The 21,376-nt window shown below is 29.8% G+C and overlaps 1 protein-coding gene and 4 non-coding genes across 5 annotated transcripts; all 5 read right to left on the reverse strand.

Annotated features, from left to right (window-relative positions):
• Positions 1-9,155: 9,155 nt before the first annotated feature.
• On the reverse strand, positions 9,156-10,336 carry LOC127103197 (uncharacterized mitochondrial protein AtMg00810-like). The gene is made up of 2 exons (XM_051040470.1): positions 9,856-10,336; positions 9,156-9,202 (listed from the first exon to the last, which is right to left on the reverse strand). Exons 1-2 carry the CDS (start codon positions 10,334-10,336, stop codon positions 9,156-9,158), a joined length of 528 nt encoding a protein of 175 aa, XP_050896427.1.
• Positions 10,337-18,073: 7,737 nt separating this feature from the next.
• LOC127109619 (small nucleolar RNA snoR8a) lies at positions 18,074-18,165 on the reverse strand. The gene has a single exon (XR_007796890.1). It is a non-coding gene; the product is annotated as a small nucleolar RNA snoR8a (small nucleolar RNA).
• A 64-nt stretch (positions 18,166-18,229) lies between these two features.
• On the reverse strand, positions 18,230-18,346 carry LOC127109552 (small nucleolar RNA Z278). Its single transcript, XR_007796827.1, has one exon. It is a non-coding gene; the product is annotated as a small nucleolar RNA Z278 (small nucleolar RNA).
• Positions 18,347-18,417: 71 nt separating this feature from the next.
• Positions 18,418-18,510, reverse strand: LOC127109543 (small nucleolar RNA Z223). Its single transcript, XR_007796818.1, has one exon. It is a non-coding gene; the product is annotated as a small nucleolar RNA Z223 (small nucleolar RNA).
• Positions 18,511-18,547: 37 nt separating this feature from the next.
• LOC127109623 (small nucleolar RNA U36a) lies at positions 18,548-18,633 on the reverse strand. The gene has a single exon (XR_007796894.1). It is a non-coding gene; the product is annotated as a small nucleolar RNA U36a (small nucleolar RNA).
• Positions 18,634-21,376: the final 2,743 nt, after the last annotated feature.

The raw sequence follows: 21,376 nt of genomic DNA on the forward strand, positions 1-21,376 counted from the left end.
GAGGGTTGGCCTATGTTGGCCTATGATGTAATAGAGATTAATTCCCGCTGTGTTGAGCAGTATAGATATTGGTGGAGTGTACTAATATTGTGGTTGTTGTTTGGCATGATATAATATGCTTTTGTGATAAACTGTGTTGATAATGTAGAAGGGTATACATGATGTTGTGAATGTATGCATTTGTGAATAGACTATTTTATGGCTTAGAGTGTGAGCATGTGTCTATTCTTGATTATCGTTGATGTTGCATTGCTAGGTGATTAGCATGCGTATTGTGGCCTTCGGGTGGTAGCTAATTCCCATGGTGAGGAATTAGTGAGTAAATCATGTTGATTGTTGTTGTTGTTGTTGTTTGCATGCTAGGTGATTAGCGTGCATATCATGGCCCATTTGGGGTGGTAGCTAATTCCCATGGTGAGGAATTAGTGAGTGAGTCACTATGTCTCAAATGAGTGGGACTAGTGAGCTTGGTAGCCGTGCCTGGATTTGGACGGTGAGGTTGAACTATATGTTCACAACATAGTCGGTACCGCATGCATAAGAGTCTCATTGCACAATGAATGTATGGCATATGATATGAATGGATGCATTCCAGTATCATATGTGTGTTGTGTGTTGTGTTGTAATGTTGAATATGATTGAGATTTTTACTGTTGAATATGATGGTTGGATGGATATTGCTGTTGCTGAGCGCGTAGTTTGATTAGGGTGAATTAATGTGTTATCCACTCAGCATTACATGTTGTTCTATAATGCTCATTATATTGATTGAAGAACTCACCCTTACAACTATTTTTCAGGTGACGAGCAGTGAGTTGAGTAGAAGCTAGTGTTATGGAGTCTAGTGTCGTCCTTATTGGGTCATGCTCTGGTAGATGTAACATCGGGAGGGGATGTTTGACTATGTTTTAATTTAGTTGTTGATCAACTTTACATGTAATGTAGTACATGCTTTGAATGTTGATGGTTTGTATCCGCTGCGTATTATGCAACTGTTTTATTTGATAAATAAATGAGCATGACAGGATGTTTTGATAAATGTTTGTGAAATGATTGCGTGACACCCTTCGGGGCATAATTACTCTGATTAACATGTTATTATTTTAATTAAATAATTTGGGGTATTTAGAAGGGTGTTACACAATGCTCCCTAGTGAAAAATCTCCCCCAACAAATTGAAGGGCTAAGTAATTTTTTAATCTCTGCAATACACACCTTGTTTTTGCTTTAGTACTTACAAAATAGAAATTACATTTAAATTTCGAAAGTTAAACCATTCTCCATCATCTCATCCCATAGCGCATAACCTCACTTTTTGCTGTGCCTTTATAAAGAACAAGGTTATGGTTTAGAACCAAATCAGTTTATATTTTGTGAAATGGATTTAAATCGGTTTAAATAAGCAAAATTTCAATGATACAATAGTAAAACCAGAAACAGGTTCATGTTCTTTGAACACCATAGTTTTGTGAGCATTTTCAATTGTCGTAAGTTCCAAGAACAACACCTATGATAGACATAGTTTCTTTGAATATTGCAGTTTTGAGAACAACACATTGAGTGCGGTTATTGAATATCGGCAGTTTCGAGAAGTAGAACACCACAACATTGAGTGTGTTGAATATAGTTGGTTTGAAGAACACCATTGCTGAACGATATTTTCATTGAGGTCCATCATTGAATCTTGTCGTCGGCGGTTCTATCAATGCTACATAAACGTTGAAATCAATTCATATAAAACCAAAACCATTGAAGGGATATAAAGGAAACTGATTTAGATCAGTTAGGAAAACCAAAATTTTAAATGGGTTAGTTTTTATTTAGTTCAAGTAAGTTGGAAAGTAAGTTTGAATTAGCATGTCATATTTCAGGTTTTATTTTTTTCTTGAGTAGCTTAATAGTGGACTTCATCCTTAAAAGATAAAGACGAATAAGTGAGATGTCTTAGGTTCAAATCCAAGACACTACACCTAATATTCCTGTATAACTATCAACTGAGATTCTTGTATAACTATCAATTGAGCGGAATATTATTGTTTATAAAAGATAGTAGTATTTATTATTATTTATTTGAAAAAAAAAATTCCACCAAAGAAATTATATAAGTTAACATTATTTAAAATTGTGCAAGTCATTTATGAACCATGAAGACATATTTTTTTAAGAAATTTATCCAAAAACAATTTTTCTTTAAAGAATAATATTTTTGAAGGAAATAAGAAATATTCAAAGAGCTTGATGAGTAGAAAATAAATAAAGTGATTTAGATAATTCAAAGATGTATTTGCATTGAAATTCAGAGAACTGTTAGATACATTTGCATTTGAGATCTCTTGCGATAACTAACATGATAACCCTCGTTTATGTGTGCTGAAAAGATTCTAGAAAGAATGAGACCTTTCATTGTGGTCGATCAGGGTCTGGTCATCCTAAAATAATATTATTGATAAGTGTCTAAACCATACCATTGAAAATGTTATCTTTGTTAATTTACTAAGCTTTAGTTAATAGTGAGAAACAAGTAAAGATGTTTTATTTGATTATTCTATATTAAGGATCATAAAATCTGATAAGAAACAAATTATTTTTACTAGTCAAAGAAAGAAGTAGAAATACATATATTGTTAATTTAAATGATCTACCTTCAAATGATGTATGTTATCTTATTATTAAAAATATATTATCTTATTAGTAAAGAAGATGAAATATGACTACGATTGATACATGAGAGTAGCCAATGTCCATATAGATCATTTGAATAAATTTATATTTAAGTTTTATACCTCAATTTTGTCCGGATATTTTAAACTTTCATTCAACTTTATTTTATTTTGTTTAGAGTAAACTTCAGTTTTACCGACAGATCAATTGAATCTCCGCGTGTAAAATTAATGAACACGTTTTTTCTTCAGATTTTTGAGTGTAATTGTCTGTTTTATTGACATACAATACGCGCAGTTGAATATGGTGTCCTCGATTTAATTTTTTTCATCTTTATGCATACGTATTTTGATCAGAGTCTTTTCATCCGAATACCTTTTACTATGAGATTTGATCTACGACGGTCTATTTTACTAAACTTAATTTCGCATAGATTATTTTAATACATTCATTTTATTTTATTTTCACACTTTCGCGTCCGATTTTTATTCATTTTAATTTCTTATATTTTTATTTTTTTATCAAAATATTATAAATAAATAAATAAAACAATTAATGTGTTTTATTTCTTTTCATTGAAAATATATTTGAATTTTATTTTATTAAATTTTGAACTAATTTTGATCACAAAATATCCACGGACATTTTAGACTTGATTGAAAATGGTTAAACCCTAACATCCATACTATATATAATAACTAAATGCATTGCCAGTAAGGAGGACTTAGCGTCGCGCTCCAATCGGCATCTCACATGTCTCTCTAATCAATCTACTTTTAATATATAAAAGTTAATTACCACCATAATTACTTAATTACCCTAATTACAATCCATAATACAGTTATTTTCATGTTCCTATAAGTAATTTCGTACTAAACTCTATTTATACTACTAAAAAATATTACCGTTATTTTATTGTTGTTGCAATCCTATCATTCCAAAATGAAATCAATATTCTGAAATCAAATTAATTATTATTGTAGTTTTTTTGCAATTAATTATTATTCTGAAATCAAATTAATTATTATCGTTACTTGATTTTCTTTAAATGACAAAATAAATATTTAATTGTATAATTATATGTTATTAAATTATAACTTTAAAATTAAAAATAACTATTTAATATAGTTGATTAATATTAATTGAGTAATTTAATATTATTGTTAATTTACCTACCAATTAATTATTATTATTGTTATTATTATTATTGATATTTACCCGCCATATATGATAAGAATATTTTTAAACATGCCAGCGTGTTATTGCAAAATTACAACTAGACTATTTTTAAAACTAATTTATAACTAATTTATTTTTATTTGCCAAAAAAATGTATAACTAATTTATTTTTTGCTTTTACAATTTTAGAAAAGTTCCATCATTTTAAAACTAATAAAATAATTTTAAAATTATATTTATATTTTTTATGGAAATATTAAATTATACATAAACAGACTTTTTTAGCCAAAAAAAGTATATTTATTTATTAAATTTTTTTAAATTTGACTATCTATTTAATCTAATGAAATAATTATAAAAGTATATTATATTTTTTAAGGAAATATTAAATTATACATAAAAATAATTTATTAGTAAATGATTATTATTTAAATACATAACATGCATTTATACATAATTTAAAATACTTACGATCTACTCCTTATCTTCCAACAAAACGGCATTAATATTTTATTCATAATTATTAATTAATTATGTATTCAAAATAAAAATATTGTTTGATGGTAATAAAAATATTGTTGGATGGTTGAGAGAGAGTTTGTTTCAATTAAAGATTATAATAAATAATATTTGAATATGTTTTTTCTTTTGTATATGGATTGAATACTTCTTAAACTTATTTATAAATTATTTTTTTATTTAGAAAAAATAAAAAAATAAAAAGAGTATTAATAGAAGAAGTTTAGATCGGATACCATCTTAGTAACTAAGTTGGAGGATGTATTTATTAAATATATCTTAATTCTATTAAATTAATAGTTAGTAGAATATCATTAGAATTAAATTGAAAAATAACATTTACAATGAATCATTAAACTTAAACATCACAAATTTGTGAGATTTTAATAAATAATAATAGAGGAAAAAGATTTTAAAATATGCAAATTTTGTTCAAAAGAGAAAAGTGATCTTTTTTATAAAAGGAAAAAGAGAGACTTTAAACTTTTTTTAATCTTTATAATATTAGAACAATAATTATATTATAGGTCTACCGCGCAAATGTATTGATAAATTTTATTAAGTTATTATTAAAAATAAGTTTATTAGTGTAAAAATAATATAGATATATTAGCATGATTTATTTCTTTTAGATATTGTGTTTTTAATATAAAAATAATAATTTAATAACTTTTATTTTATGAAAAGTAATATATATATATATATATATATATATATATATATATATATATATATATATATATATATATATATATATATATATATATATATATATATATAAAGAAAGAAATTGAGGAATCAACAAAAAATTTATAGTTATTTAATTCAATTTATAGCTTAAAAAACAGATATTACATAAATGAGAAAACATAAACAAATAGTTAGAAAAACAATAAGAGATATAATAAATTGATAAAATGAAAAAAAAAAACTAAACAACATAATCGAGAACACTTTAATTACATGTGTAATTCATTTATTTATGGCAGACTGGGACTTACAAATACAAAATAATTTTTAAAATAATATAATAAATTGAATAAATAGAAAAAATTAATACTATAATTAGAGAATACCTTGGCTTAATGTGCAATTTTTACATGCACGACACTAAAAAACAATTTTTATAAAAAAATTACAATATATTAAATTGGTTTAAACAACAATAATAATAATAATAATAATAATAAATAAAAAATTTAATTGAAATGCATCAACAATTTAAAGATATTTTACACTGTCAATTAATTATAACCATGATATATTAGAGTTATAACCATGATATATTAGAGAAGATTGACTTTTATAATAATAATAATAATAATAATAATAATAATAATAATAATAATAATAATAATAATAATAATAATAGGTGCTATAGTTATGGAAGGAAGTTATATGAATAATAGGATTAATATATTGAAAGTTAATGGGTTAATTATAGTATTAATTTTAAATATATTATTAACCCATTAACTTTCAATATATTAATCCTAATATATTGCAAAATATGCCAGCGTGTTATTGCAAAATTACATCTATGTAAAATTTAATTGAAATGCATCGACAATTTAAAGATATTTTACACTGTCAATTAATTATAACCATGATATATTAGAGAAGATTGACTTTTATAATAATAATAATAATAATAATAATAATAATAATATGTGCTATAGTTATGGAAGGAAGTTATATGAATAATAGGATTAATATATTGAAAGTTAATGGGTTAATTATAGTATTAATTTTAAATATATTATTAACCCATTAACTTTCAATATATTAATCCTAATATATTGCAAAATATGTCAGCGTGTTATTGCAAAATTACATCTATGTAAAATTCAATTAATAATAGATTGACATTGGAATGACCCTATATTATTGTTCATAATAAGTAACCGATTTTAATTTATAGAGTTTGGATCTCAATTAAATCAAATCAAATCAAATAATAAATATACTATTTAAATTTTAAAAATATTCTTATCATATATGGCGGGTAAATATCAATAATAATAATAACAATAATAATAATTAATTGGTAAGTAAATTAACAATAATATTAAATTACTCAATTAATATTAATCAACTATATTAAATAGTTATTTTTAATTTAAAGTTATAATTTAATAACATATAATTATACAATCAAAACGATGTTATATATGTGTAACATCAAAGGTTGGATCCTTTTCAGCATTTTGTCACACACCTCTATCAAATTTATATACTTTTTTTTTCCAGGTTATTAGGTTTGTATTTTTCATTATACGTTCAATAATTTTTATATTAATTATACAATTTACAGTATCAAATGCATGGAGTGGTTCCAAATTGTTGATAAATGAAGACATCCCTGAAATTCAAGATTTTATGTCTAAGTATGGATTTTATTTATTTATTTATATTCAGATTATTATACATAATTTTTAATTTCAAAAACAATCTTATTTCTATAGGTTGCCTACTAATGAACAGAAGGAGAAGCCTACTCAATCTGCAAAATCTCTTTCTAATTGGTCTGGTGGTTCTCAATATTCGCCAGTAGAAAGGTTTGTTCATAATGCGAAATGTATGTCCTTAAGTCAGTTCTGCAAAATCAAACATGTAAGTTGAATACTATAGAGCCGAATTTATCTTTACTATTACAATTATATTGTTTGCTTTTTGAAATTAATATAATTTTTTATTTGCTTTTAGGAAACTTTATGTGAAACTTTATGATCCAGAATCAATCATTCTAATGACTCCGGCTAAGGATGTTGTAATTGCTGACAAGGGTGAAGAAGTTGATTTTGAAGCGTCTGGCGCTACGCAATTATCAGGCACCAAACCATCCAAGAAATTAAAGATAAAACCATCTTCTTAATTAGAATTTTCGGAAATTTGATATTGAAATATATTTTATGAACTTTTTAGCACCAGAATGAGTTTAAGTATGAAGTTGTTAAGAACATGATATGTTTTGGTTGTAGGATGTGTTCTTACTTTTTTGAAGTGTTTATTTTGTGGGATTACAATTGACATTTATATTTCATGTATGGTTTAAAGGATGATAATGAGTATTTAATTCATGTGTGTGAAATTATTCAAAATCCTACGTTGTTATGTTGAACATTGTGTTTTGTGTGTTCTTTCTATTGGCTAGGTCAGTGGAGTATTAAAATAATTCAGCCGTAAGATAATTAATGTTATGCATGATTTGTAATAAATCAATAAGAATATCAATTCTTTATACATTTAGTTGTACAAGAAAATGATTGTAAATAATTAAAGTGGGCTAAGAAAATGGCCCCCACTAAATCCCACTATATATTATATAAAATATAATTAAAAAATTGATTCAAATATATCAAAATACATTCAAAGAGAGTTTTTCATTGGGTAACGTGATGTATGATATGAGTAATTTCCAATGGGTGAATTATTTTATGGATTTGGGATAAAAAGAGAATTTTGAAATCTTGAATTATGGAGTGGATTTGGAATAAGAGGTGAATTTCCAAAATATGGGGTGTTTTGTTGATTTGGGATACAAAGAGGACTTCCATCATTTTGCATAAAATTGGAGATGTGTTATGTTGATTGAGATTCATTTTTAAATGAAATGTGTACACAAAAAAATTAAAATAAAATAAAATAAATTGGTCAAATTTAGACTAGATGTGAGTGAAAAATGTGATAAAATAAATTACATATTTATACTACTAAAAAATATTACCGTTATTTTATTGTTGTTGCAATCTTATCATTCCAAAATGAAATCAATATCCTGAAATCAAATTAGTTATTATTGTAGTTTTTTAAGGTTGCGGGCAGGTTTTGAATCATCACTTCCTAAAAGGTTGCGGGCAGGTTTTGTATAAACCCAGTTTTTTAAGGACCAAAGAATTGTACGAAGTTAAATCATTTTTGTTGCTGGACTTATTTCTCACAATTTTAACTAAAATTGTGAACCTTTTGTTTCAATATCTTTTGTTGCATTAAACCTTACTGTATCAATTGCAATTAATTTCAACATTTGGTAGTATTCATTACTATATTTTAAAACAAATGAGATTCTGGTATTTCTTTTACATGGTTTATGTATTTTGGTTAAATAATCATTTATTATGAAGGTTAATATTTGCGCTTTTATACCTCAAATTAGTAACAGATTGGAAAATTTCATCAATTACTAAATAAATATATTTTTATTTCTTATGTCCAAAATCTCAATGATAAATGGAATGTTTATTCATAACATTAACAATGGAATGTTTATTATATATCAATATATCAATAAATTGTAAAAGTATTTTTGTATTATATTTTTTGATTATTTCCTTAATATAGTATACAAAAAAATTAAGCAAATTATATTACTATAAATTAATAATGTTTTACTTTATTATGTCCCAAATTGGAAAAAGTTATTTGTGGAAATTTTTTGAACCCATTTATTGATCATTTAACATCCATTACATTAAAAAAAACTCTTATGTAATAAATTTGTGTACGTTGATCCAACCATATATATATATATATATATATATATATATATATATATATATATATATATATATATATATATAAACAAAAAAATATATTTAATTTTAATTTTTTAAAATAAATTATTGCACTTGCGCGACCCGTGCGAACGCACGGGTCCTTTACTAGTTTTAAATAAAGAAGAAAAAAAGAAATAGTTGCAATAAAGGAGACATATTACAGAATAGTCCCTCAATTCCTTCATCAACACACATATAAGCCTACACGCACGATCCACCAATAATCGGTGAACCCTCATCTTACACCATAAGCTTCGGCGGCCGTGCACCCTTCCCACACTCACCACCTTCAAAAACATATTCAAACTCAGAAATGCAAACCTCAAACAACCACCATACACAACCGCAATTCCACTTCATAAACTCTCACCTCATCCTTTTCACACTTCAACGTCACCATCAACTTCAACCATAACTGCACCTTACTTCCCTTCAACAGTAACGAACACCATTTCAACAATTCTGCAACCACCATTTTCTCCATGCTCCCTCTGATCTACCTCTTCTCCCCTCCATGGCTAAGCCGCTTCCACACACACGTCCACCACATACTCCAACATGCGTAAAACTTGCTAGTGTTGGTGGTATTCTGGAGGTGGTATGTGATAAATTATATTATTGCAGAATTAATATTTTGATTTTTATTGAATTCACTACACACTCACTTTTATGTAGGTTTGAAGGAAACTAACATATGAAATAATAAATTGGTAATCAAGAGGAAGACTTTTTGGTTCTCTCAATCTTAATGATACAACTCTACCATAAATCTAAATAAAGACAATTATTATAATGTGATGGTTACAATTCTCTCCAATATCTTATAATATTCTTCTCAACAAAAATGATTGTTGTGTAGCCAAACCAACTGCTAAATACTCAGCTTCAACTGAAGATTGTGCCACAGTATGATGCTTCTTTGAGCATCAAGAGAACACACCTGAACCAAGGTCGGATATATAACATGAAGTGCTCTTCATGTCATCAACACTTTCGGCCCAATCACTATCACAATGCCATTTAACTTCAAGTTTAGAATTCTTCTCAAATCTGACGCCATGCTCCATGGTTCCCATGACATACCTTAGAACTCTTTTTACTGCCTCGAGATGTAAATGACTTGGTTTACTCATGAATCTTGAGAGTAAACTAGCAACAAATATTAAATTGGGCATTGAAGTTGTAAGATAAAACAAGTTTTCAACCAAACTTCTATACATGCTTGCATCTACTAATCCTCCACCATCTTCCTTCTGTAATTTTTCATTCACCACTAAAGGAATATCAACAGGTTTGCAGCCATACATGCCAAACTTTTTCAAAATATTTTCGGCATATCTCTTTTGACAAATAAAAACTCCATATTCATCTTGGTAGGCCTCAATACCAAGAAAATGATACAGCAATCCAAGATCACTCATCTCATATTTTTTTCATCATTTCTATTTTAAATTTTTCAATCATTTTCTTATTGTTACCCGTTTACACCAAATCATCAACATAAAGGACAACAAGAAGGATATCATATTTACCTTGATGCTTCACATTCAAGGTAGACTCACTTTGACTTCTTTGAAATTCTTGCTTAATGAAATGGTTATCAATTTTACTATACCACGCTCTAGCGGCTTGTTTCAACCCATAGAGAGTTTTCTTCAAGCCTTTAGTCACAAAGTCTTGAGGTTGATGCACATACACCTCTTCTTTTAATTCTCCATTCAAGAAAGCTATTTTCACATCAAGTTTGTACAAATTCCAACCTTTTTGAGCTACTAACGTGATTATTGTTCTCGCAGTGTCCAAATGTGCAACCGAAGCAAAAGTTTCACTATAGTCAATTCCAGGCTGTTGTGCATAGCCTTTGACTACTAATCTAGCCTTGGTTCTTTGGATTGAACAATCCTGATTATGTTTTAATTTGTACACCCACTTTACTCTAATAGCTTCTTTTTCATTTGGCTTTTCAACTAGCTATCATGTTTTGTTCTTCTCAATTGCATTTATTTATTCTTGCATCGCATTCCTCAAAACATCTTCTTTGATTACTTCATCAAAAATTTATGTTTCCACAACACAATAGTTGCATCTTGCATAAATATCTCCGAAGTCCTTCAATTTTATTAGAGTTGAGCTGGGAGATGATGAACTTGAAATTGGTGAACTTGGAGAGGATGAAGAACTTGGTGTACATGGGATTGGTTACTCATTTTTAGTTGTTGGATTTTGTTGTAATAAAATTGCAGGGATTGTTTTCTCCTTCATTTTGTCTTCTTCCCAATTCTAAGAAGCATTCTCATCAAATACAATATTCTTGCTAATGATCACCTTGTTTGTCTTCAAATTGTAAAGTCTATAGCCCTTTGACATGGAATTATAGCCAATAAAGACACATCTTTCACTTGTTTTTTTCCAGCTTTGTCCTCTTTCAAATGGAGTCCTATTCCATACAATCTTTGTTGAACATCTATTCAGCAAATACACAACAATATTAACAGCCTCCGGCCAAAAGGTTTTAGGCAAACCTTTCTCAAGTAGCATAGAGTTCGCCATCTCCATCACAGTTTGGTTCTTTCTTTCAGATACACCATTTTGATGAGATGTATAGCCAACAGTGAGTTATCTTTCAACACCTTCATCTTCACAAAATTTGTTAAATTCATTCAAGGTGTACTCCTTCCCCCTGTCACTTCTCAACATTTTTATAAACCTACCACTTTGTTTCTCAACAAAAGCTTTAAACTTCTTAAAAGTTACAAAAACATCATACTTTTGTCTCATAAAATATACCCATGTCATGCGGGTAAAATCATCAATAAACAAGATAAAGTATCTGTTTTTTACATGAGACAAAGTATTCATAGGACCACACACATCTGTGTGTACAAGTTCTAACACTTGTTTGGCTCTCCATACTCCTTCCTTTGGAAATGGTTGGCGGTGGTGTTTGCCAAGCATACATCCTTCACACACACCAATTTTTTCTTCAATTATTGGCAGCCCATACACCATCTTCTTTTGATAAAGCAACTTAAGACTATTGTAGTTCAAGTGCCCAAGTCTCTTATGCCATAAACAAGAGTCATTTTCTTTTCTAGCCGTCATGCTGATTTTTTTTTCATAATTAAGAGAAAGTGGAAGCTTCTATTACTGGTCATTTTTACAACAACAACATTTCTTCTCTTTGAATCAAAAATTCGGTACTCTCGATTTTCAAAATTTAGAGAATAACTGATCGGTCACCATTTCCATTGAATTCCCACCGTTAATCCGACGTATTTTCATCACTTTGGTAAGATTTATGTTTGTTTTTAGTTGCTTTGGAGTCATTTATCATGTTTTGTTGGTTTGGTATCGCATGGCATTCGATTACAAGTTTATGTCAAAAAGATCTCGTTTATGCTTCGTTTGGTAGTGTCATTGTTACAGGCCATTGCACAGGTTTAAAAGCAATAATGGTGAAGTTATGGATACTCAGAAAGGCAAAAATATGAAGAAACAGCAGGTCAACACGGCCACCCGTGTGCCACAACACTGCCCGTGTTGTTGATCAGGCAGAGCAAAATGGGAGAAGAAAAACAGAGATCAACACGGGCACCCGTGTGTCACTACACGGCCGTGTTGATTAAAACAGTGCATTAACACAGGCACCCGTGTGAAGGAACACGGCTCGTTTTGTTGCCTCTGTAGCTTGTGCTGAAAATAATTATAATGGAGAGCAACACGGGCACCCGTGTGGTGACACACAGCCGTGTTCATTGGACGCAACGTGGAAACCCTAACTTTTGCTTTGTGAACCGATTCTTCTCATTAAGGGTAGTTTGGACCTTTTGCTTGGAAGAGATTCATCTGAAGCTATAAGAAGGCTTGGAAGAGAAAGAAGAAGACACTTTTTGACAGACGAAAGAAAACATTGCATTGGAGAAGATAGCGAATACGAAGGATTTGAAGACGGCGAGATTCAAGGGCATCAACCATTGAAGATCAAACTCTCCTAATTCTTTGTAATGTCTAATCTTTACATTATGAGTTCTTTAAGTACTATGAGAGGCTAAACCCTCTGATGCTAGGGGGGTGGTCCTGATGTTATCGCATGTTATGAATTTGAACAAATGATTTCTTGATTACTATGTTACGTATTTCAATTCAATTGTGTGATGTTATTATGCTTTTGTATCGGACAAATACAAATTGATCTATGACTTTCAATAACAGGATTGTGATTGTTAGGGTTTTCACACAATTGGGTTTATGAATGCATCATCTAGGACTAGTAACTTTCATAAATCACCGTAAACCTTGATATTTTGTATGATTAAAACCAATGATTAATTGAATGGACATTTGAGTAAGAATTGGTAGTTTAATAGTTTCTTCCTTAAGGACTTAAGTAAGAACATTCGGAGGTTAGGTGATTGAATGTTTCATATGTATTAAGGAAATCTTGACTGAATTCATAACCGGTTAACTCAACCACTCACCCTAGCATCTTTTATCTTAATCAATTATTTTTACTCTTTGTGTGTTTACTATTATAAATTCCAAAACAACCAAACCATTATCTTTTTGTTCTGATAGAATCAAATTAAAAGAAGTATTTCCTACGCAATCTTTGAGATCGATACTTGGAAATAAAACTCCTTATTACTACATCGGTAAAAATAGTACACTTGCTATTTTTACTATCAATAACCATGCTCCAAAAGCTGTACAATGCTTAGCAAGTTCTCATCCAACTCTGGCACATAAAGAGTGTCATGAATGACTTTGATTCCTTGCTTTGTTGTAACTCCAATGTTGCCTTTTACTTTTACTTCAACATGTACTCAATTTCCCAATTTAACTTTTGAGCCAAATGAAGAATCAATATTGATAAAAGTTTTTTTCTTTCCGGTCATATGATTGCTACAACCGCTATCAAAATACCACACAGTTTTATCTTCTTGAAATGTTTTTTGACAAGCAAATAACAAATTACCTTCATCGTTTTCTCCTTCTGCAAATGAAGCATTTTGTTGATTGGCAAAACGATAATCCTTTTGAATGTTCCAGAATCTCTTGCAATTGTGGTTTTTTGTTGTTCCATCAATCCTTCTCGCCGTGAGTGTTACTCTTACAAATTTTACACCATTTATTTGATGCTCCTTCATGTCATCTTCCGCCATTCGCGCCTCTTCCTCTTCCTCGTGAGCTTCTTCCTCTGCCCATGCCTCTTCCAAATCTGTTACCTTTAGAAGACTCATCTCTATTTTGTATTGGGGCTTATTTTAACCATTGTAGGGCTGAATGTTTAGTTTAAATTGAAAGACACTCTCAACTGATTTTAACAAAGGAACTTTAACATTGCTATAAACTATGGAATAGTTGTTGGTGGAAGTCATAATTTTTTTATTGTTTTTGTTGCAGCTGCAAGGATTTGTAGCTCTGATACCACACCGTTGGTGGTATTCTAGAGGTGGCATGTGATAAATTATATTATTGCAGAATTTAGAGTAAGGAATTTTTTTTGAGTACTCTGATTTTTATTGAATTCACCACATACTCACTTTTATATAGACTTTAAGGAAACTGACATAGGAAACAATAAGTTGGTAATCAAGATGATGACTTTTTGATTCTCTCACTCTTAATGATACAACTGTACCATAAATCTAAATAAAGACAATTATTATAATGTGATGGTTACAATTCTCTCATAATGCATACTAAAGATAGTGGTGGTTACAACACATTAATTTTAACAGCTAGTGCACACTGCTCACGCGGTGGAACACCAGCTACAGGCGAGTACTTCCTCATCGACTCCGACCCGACCAACAAATCCCTCCGTTCAACATTTCACTTCCAATCCGGTCACATCACACTGTTAATTTTTCAGCCATATAACAACCATACTTTGCCTCTAATTCGCAACTCCAACAACACAAAGGATAAGAGTTAGCAACATTGGGGAAACCCTGCATTCGGTAACTTTCGGCTTCGAATTTTTGTGGCGTTTTCATCTTGCATATCTATGTTGTTTTCATTATGTATTTAAGTTGAGATTCGATTATGTAATATTGTAATATTTTCATGGACTGCTGGTGACTATTTGCGTTGTTTGTAAATCGTCTCAGATCCACAAGTTCGACGTGATTATTTTCGATATAATGATGTAATTATTTTTAATTCGTATACGTAATTGTTTGTTGTTTATTATCGCGACAAAATCTGATCCGAACATATTAAGTGCGTTCAAGTTTTAGTTTGTTTTTCAGCATTGCGTTAAGCGCATTTTATTTCGATTGTGATGAGAGCATTTTGCATTAGCAAGTTGCTAGCTGATTTATTTTCTTTGGTTTATGTGCGGCAATTCATTTTTGTTGTCGTCACGTTTAGTTTGAATTTGTGTGTGTTTTTTATAGTTCAACATAGCGTCAACACGCGGTTGCTTTTCACAACTTTGCATTTTATATATTGCTTTTGTTATGATATGATTCGATGCATTTGATTCATTTGCGATGACCTCGCTTCGCCTTAGCAACTTATTGTTCGACTTGTGATATCACATAATTTTTAAATTTATTTCATTTAAATCGGATTTAAATCATGTGTTAGCAACTTCGTATAACTCGTCTTGGCAGTTACATGATAAAGTTGACTCCCTAGAGATAAGGTTGATCACAAAATGAAATATATGGATGGGAATTTGACTCTCCTTGGTGAAGAACTAGCTCCATAGTCTTTCTTGTTTGTCTCTTAATATTGTAATCGTTGCATTAGCTTCCTATTAAAATCAAAACTTTGTATTGGCCGTTATACCCTTTTGTTATAAAAAAAAAGTAATGATTTACATATCTTTGCATTATCACTCTGCGCTTGTTTCTCCATAATGCCTGACTTACTTTCTATCCTTTATGATAGTTTTTTTCCTTTATTCTTACCAATTCTCTTATTATGTGCATAATATGTTAAGTATTTTTAACTTAATGAAATAGGCATGTTGGTGTTATATACCTTTTTACTGGATCTTATTATGGGTTATTATCCTCTTTTAGTTATGGCTATTTTAGGGAGATGTATCTATTTAGACGTCTCTAAGAAACACATCCAACCAAGGGCCTATTTCTAGGGGGTGAGGGGATAAGAAAAAATCAATTCAAACAACAATCCAAATTAAATTAAACAAAAAAAACAATATTTTATTTTGTTCAAAAACCAAACCAAATCAATAAAAATCGAGGTGATTTGGTTCTCGATTTATCATCTTCGTGTTTCAATTTCCCTAGGTTAGTTTTCATCTCTTATTTTTTTTTTCTTCTTCTTCTTCAATGATATTCCTTCTAGTCTTGACAAAATAGTTTTGATATGTATTTTAGATGTGAAATATGTTAATTTCTTTGTATGACAACCTTTTATTTTATTTGTTACTATTTTATATGAATTAAGTGTAACTTATTACTTGAAAAGTATAGTATGAAATTGATGAAAAAGATTATATGAAATGTATTATAAAAAATAGCAAAAAATACATTGAAAAATATGATAGCAGAGAAAACAAAAATCAAACCAAATCAAACTAATTAATTTAGTTCAGTTTTATTTTTAGATATTATCAATTGAGATATTATCGATTCAAACATTTTTTTGACCAAAACTTAATCTTAATCAAACCGATTACAACGCTATATGCTCCTCATCCATGCACTAAGTGAATTTTTTTGTTTGAGGTTAGAGTTAGGGAAGTGTCATCCTCTCCTTCTAGAATGACTAACTACCAAGGAGAGTGAGTTCAGCGCACCACACGCATGTTTGAGGTTTATGGTGTCTTTGTAGGTGCATAACCTTTGCTTTCGAGATATCTCTAGTTGTAAAATATCTATAACAAAGAAAATCAAAATGATTTGATGAAAATTTTGTGAGAATCAAAAAGACGTTTCTCACAAACAACACCATTATTTTGTAAAGAATGTATGAGATGTATAAATGGGCATTTTAGAAAAGTTTTTAATATTATGATTGAGCTCTACAATGATCAACAAAAGGAGTATCTGCATGGTTAGCACTTCAACATTCAAATCATTATATAAAAAATTTGTAAATACACAAATATGAATACAAAGGATATATGACATGACTCAAAGTTATACTTACTTAGAGATGATTTATGAAAACCATACTAGGTGATCCAACTTGAATAATAGAGGGCCATTAAATATATCTCAATGGTAGAGATAAAATTGGTAACATAATCTAGGGATTTGGATAGTCTCCCGTAAAAGTTTCTTGGGAGGAAATAATGTGGATAATCTCACCATTAGTTTATTTTATAGTATTCTATTGAGAAAAGGAAGGGTTGGGATTTCATATGAAGTGCACCAGAGACAATCTCCTCCCATGATCTAGTGTGATGCTCTCCAATGAAGTACTTTGTTTGGATTGAGCCATGTAGTTTTGGCTGGTCTTGTTAGGTTTTTGCCTAGCTCATAACAATTTCTAATTTAGAAGGTTTGACAAGTACTAGTGTTTAAGCTTATTAATATCCCATTACTTTTATTTTATAAGTACTTAGAATATACACTATTATTTAATTAAAATTAATCATTTTACCATATAAGTATTAGAATAAATTAATTATATTAATTCTAATTGGATAACCATGTAAAGTTTAGAGAATATATTTCAACTAATCTCTTGTATTTTATATTTTATATGTTTTTGAATATGAATTTTTTGAATTTTTTGTAAAGTTTAGAGAATAATTATGGAAACTTTCAAATTTAATTATGAATTTTTTGTTTTTCATATATCTCACAAGTCTAACCTAAAAGATAATTCAAGAATAAGAATCAAATTATAAATATATTTTAACAATAATAAATTTAAAAAAAAAACAAAAAAAATCAAACCAATCAATTCATAACAAAGTGCATCAGATCCGATCTTTTTGGTGAATTCCTTATTGCATTGAAAGAAAATAATCCACTTTTCTTTAAATTTTTATATAAGCTCAGGTTTGCATAACCCTTTTTGTATAAATAGGAGTGTTTTTAAAGAATAATGAATTGGTCTTTTTACTTTGCTCCAAAATACATCATTCATGGCTTAACCTACGCATAGATACAGATATTACATCTGTGTGTAAACAATTGAGAACTAAGTAAAAGAATGAAAGAAAAGAGGGATTGCTCATATTCTATGGGTGTAAAGTGTCTGTCATGACTTATGCCAATAGCATTCAGTACGAGGAATTGTTTATAATCATCACAACCACCCCCTCTCAATCAAAATTACTATAGTTAAAATCAATATATATAAGATCCTTTAAAAAAACAAAAGCCTCATTCAAATCCATTAATTTCATATGAATGTCCCTTCACCAAGTAGGTTCTTCCTGTAAACAGGAGCTTGGCTCCAAAACACCTCAAAATTTCGGATATAACATAATCACAGGCCAATTTGATAGATCTAATTAACACATTATAAAATCACAATATAAAGTTAACAAACCACTAAATCATATAAAAAAAGGCTCAGAATATATTACAGCTCTATCAATCAAGAATTTTCAGAAGCAGAACTGGCATTAAAGCTGAATAAAATGTCCTCATAGCCAAATATTATTATAATAATTTAACATAATAGAAGATAAAATTAGGCTCATATCAAGAAATTCAACCAATTATTCCGATATACTTCATACAGAAAACTCAGAAGCGCGGATAATATGTAATCATAGCCAAAAAGTAACGTTGGAAAAATTTATAATCGAAAACAGGCTAAAGGTGTAGTGAGGCGAATTCGACAAAAAGAGAAAAGTGAAGAAATGAAAATAGGCCATTGCTTTAACACAGATCTACAACACAAACAGATTAGAGATGCAAAGCAAAGGTTACAATGGGGTTAAAGATGGTGCCTATTAATTTATAGAGGATCGAAACCCTAAAAACCCGAACATCGGGGGCCCATAGAGTGAAGACTAACATGCACCCCTACTCTTATATTTAACACCGCTGCAAAACACGTGAAAAGTCTAGATTTTCCATTTATTTTTGAGATTAAAGGTAATGCAAGTGTCCGTATAAACTATTTTTACACCATCATTCAATAGAATTATAATGTTATGTCATGTGATATCAATATTTTAAAATTAAACGTGTGATTTGGCGGGATACACGTCTCTAATTAGCTGACAGTGTAAAAATATTTTACACTGTCAGTACATAGTCTTTTTTCTCTAAATTTGTATTTTTAATTGCATTCAAACATGAGATTAACAAGTAAGAATGCATTCATTCTTTTATGTAATTGCTAACTTAATCCTATATGTTGGAAAAATTGAAAAATTGAAAATGTTTCTCAAATTTGAAAATGTATCTCTGGGTGCGAATCATATATATTTCTTAAACGCATTAAAATTGAGTAGCACCTCAATGTTGTATTTATTCTGAAAATACATTTGTGTAACAGTTCAATATACACAACATATGTTTCCTAATAAAATATTTTACATTGATAAAAATTGATCTGGATATGCATCTTTATAATCACAGCAAACAGGTTTTGGAGATGCATCTCTATAACCAAACCAGATAGCATTTTCTACATTTGCTTTAGAGATGTTCTGATGAATTTGACGACATATGACTTTTTTGTATAATTTAAACCACACACTTTCAAAATAATATGAAAATGACATATATATATATATATATATATATATATATATATATATATATATATATATATATATATATATATATATATATATATATATATATATATATATATATATATATATATATATATATATATATATATATATATATATATATATATATATATATATATATATATATATAAGTTAATAAATCTAGAGTACACAATAAAATTCATTTGAATATAGTGGTCCTTACACAAAAACTATAAACTATTGTGTATGACAGAATGTAGCCCCTATGTTCCTACGTTGCCTCTTGTACTGCAGTGTCTCTCGTGCCTCCTCCATCATGGCATTTATAACGTTCGTCCGCAGAGCCATCAGAAAATAGTCTATTGTCTATACTCACATGCCCAATCTCCACGATGCGACAACGTTTAGACAGGACATCAACAACATGATCAAACATAGTTTGTTCCTCCTTGAGTATCTTCTGATGAGCTGACTTAGATGGATCTTTCGAGCCATCTGGTACTATATAAAGATGTGACACCCTAAAGTATCACTAGGTGTAGTCGTGTACAAAACTCTAGTCAATAGGAGTTGGGATACTTTGTGCCTCATACGGTACCATACGAAAAAGATAATTATAAAACATGGCATCCATATCTCAACGTATCATAGTCGAAGGAGCATAATGTGAAGGGTCTCTGGGGACAAGCTGCATGTAGTCAAACTGCCTCATGACGCGCTAAGGAAGATGAAGATACATGAGACGTGAATCGCGAGCCAACCAACCAGAGTATAAGGCAATTTTTTCTAATGGAATCGTGTCACAATAAAGGACATACGCGTTGAATTGTATATCCTCTGCTACCATGCGGTCAAGATACACTATGTATAGATGCATCGTCTGGTTCCATCGGAGTGGGACGAATGTCATAGCACGTGACATATCCTCAGTATAGGTCGACACATATGATCATCCATAAATATATTGAAATGCTGGAGAATACAAACCTCAAATTGGTAAGTTTAAATAATTAGTAAAACATACAAAAATGGACGTATATTTTAAGTATTACGACACAAAATGATTCAGAAACATTACCGTCAAAAGTGTGATGCTACCTGTAACATGTTTAGTCTTTCAGATACATCACTCGCCTAACTTGGAGTACATGTATACCAAACAAGCGGACCCCAAATTATACTTATGGACCCGCTCCAAGTCATCGAAGTATCGCAGATATACCACATCGACATATGTGTCACTCTTGTCCACAAAGATGGTTGTGCCAACCAAATACAACATGTATGCTCTAATAGTGCATACACTATGATACACAACCTACTCAACATCACCAGTAGTCTGATCTACATTAAGCAATTGATATGTATACACCTTCTCTAGGTATTGAAACCTAGCATGAGCCCCTCAGGTGGCTTCTAACTCCATCATGACTTCCTCTAGGTCAGCTCACAGATAGTCTACTTGCATAATTAGTGCCTCATATTTGTTGATCCTTTTAGGATCTAAGAATCTCCCATGATTAAAAGGTGTTGCATGCACGACTCATCGTCTAGTGTGATATATATCTCACCATGCGGGAGATGAAATGATGACGTCTCTGAGTGTCATCTCTCTAAAAATGCAGACACCATACCATGGTTAACCGTAACATAATTGGTCATACTTAAATCTCTCAGCTCGGATGCTTGTAACACATCCATAAAGCACTGTTAATTAAGACCTATAGACTCGCAATCTTTCGCCCATGACTTCTTAACAAGTGTATCGATATTGTCAAAGTAATAAAAAGAT

The sequence above is a fragment of the Lathyrus oleraceus genome, chromosome 7 (assembly GCF_024323335.1).
Source record: "Lathyrus oleraceus cultivar Zhongwan6 chromosome 7, CAAS_Psat_ZW6_1.0, whole genome shotgun sequence".
NCBI classification, from domain to species: Eukaryota; Viridiplantae; Streptophyta; class Magnoliopsida; order Fabales; family Fabaceae; genus Lathyrus; species Lathyrus oleraceus.

Excerpts from the sequence above, each read along its gene's own strand:
- LOC127103197 (XM_051040470.1), bottom strand. The coding sequence starts at position 10,336 with ATGAGTGATCTTGGATTGCTGTATCATTTTCTTGGTATTGAGGCCTAC. Across the intron at positions 9,203-9,855 it reads TATATCCGACCTTGGTTCAG|GTGGTGAGTGTGGGAAGGGT; the intron begins GTGTGTTCTCTT and ends ATGTTTTTGAAG.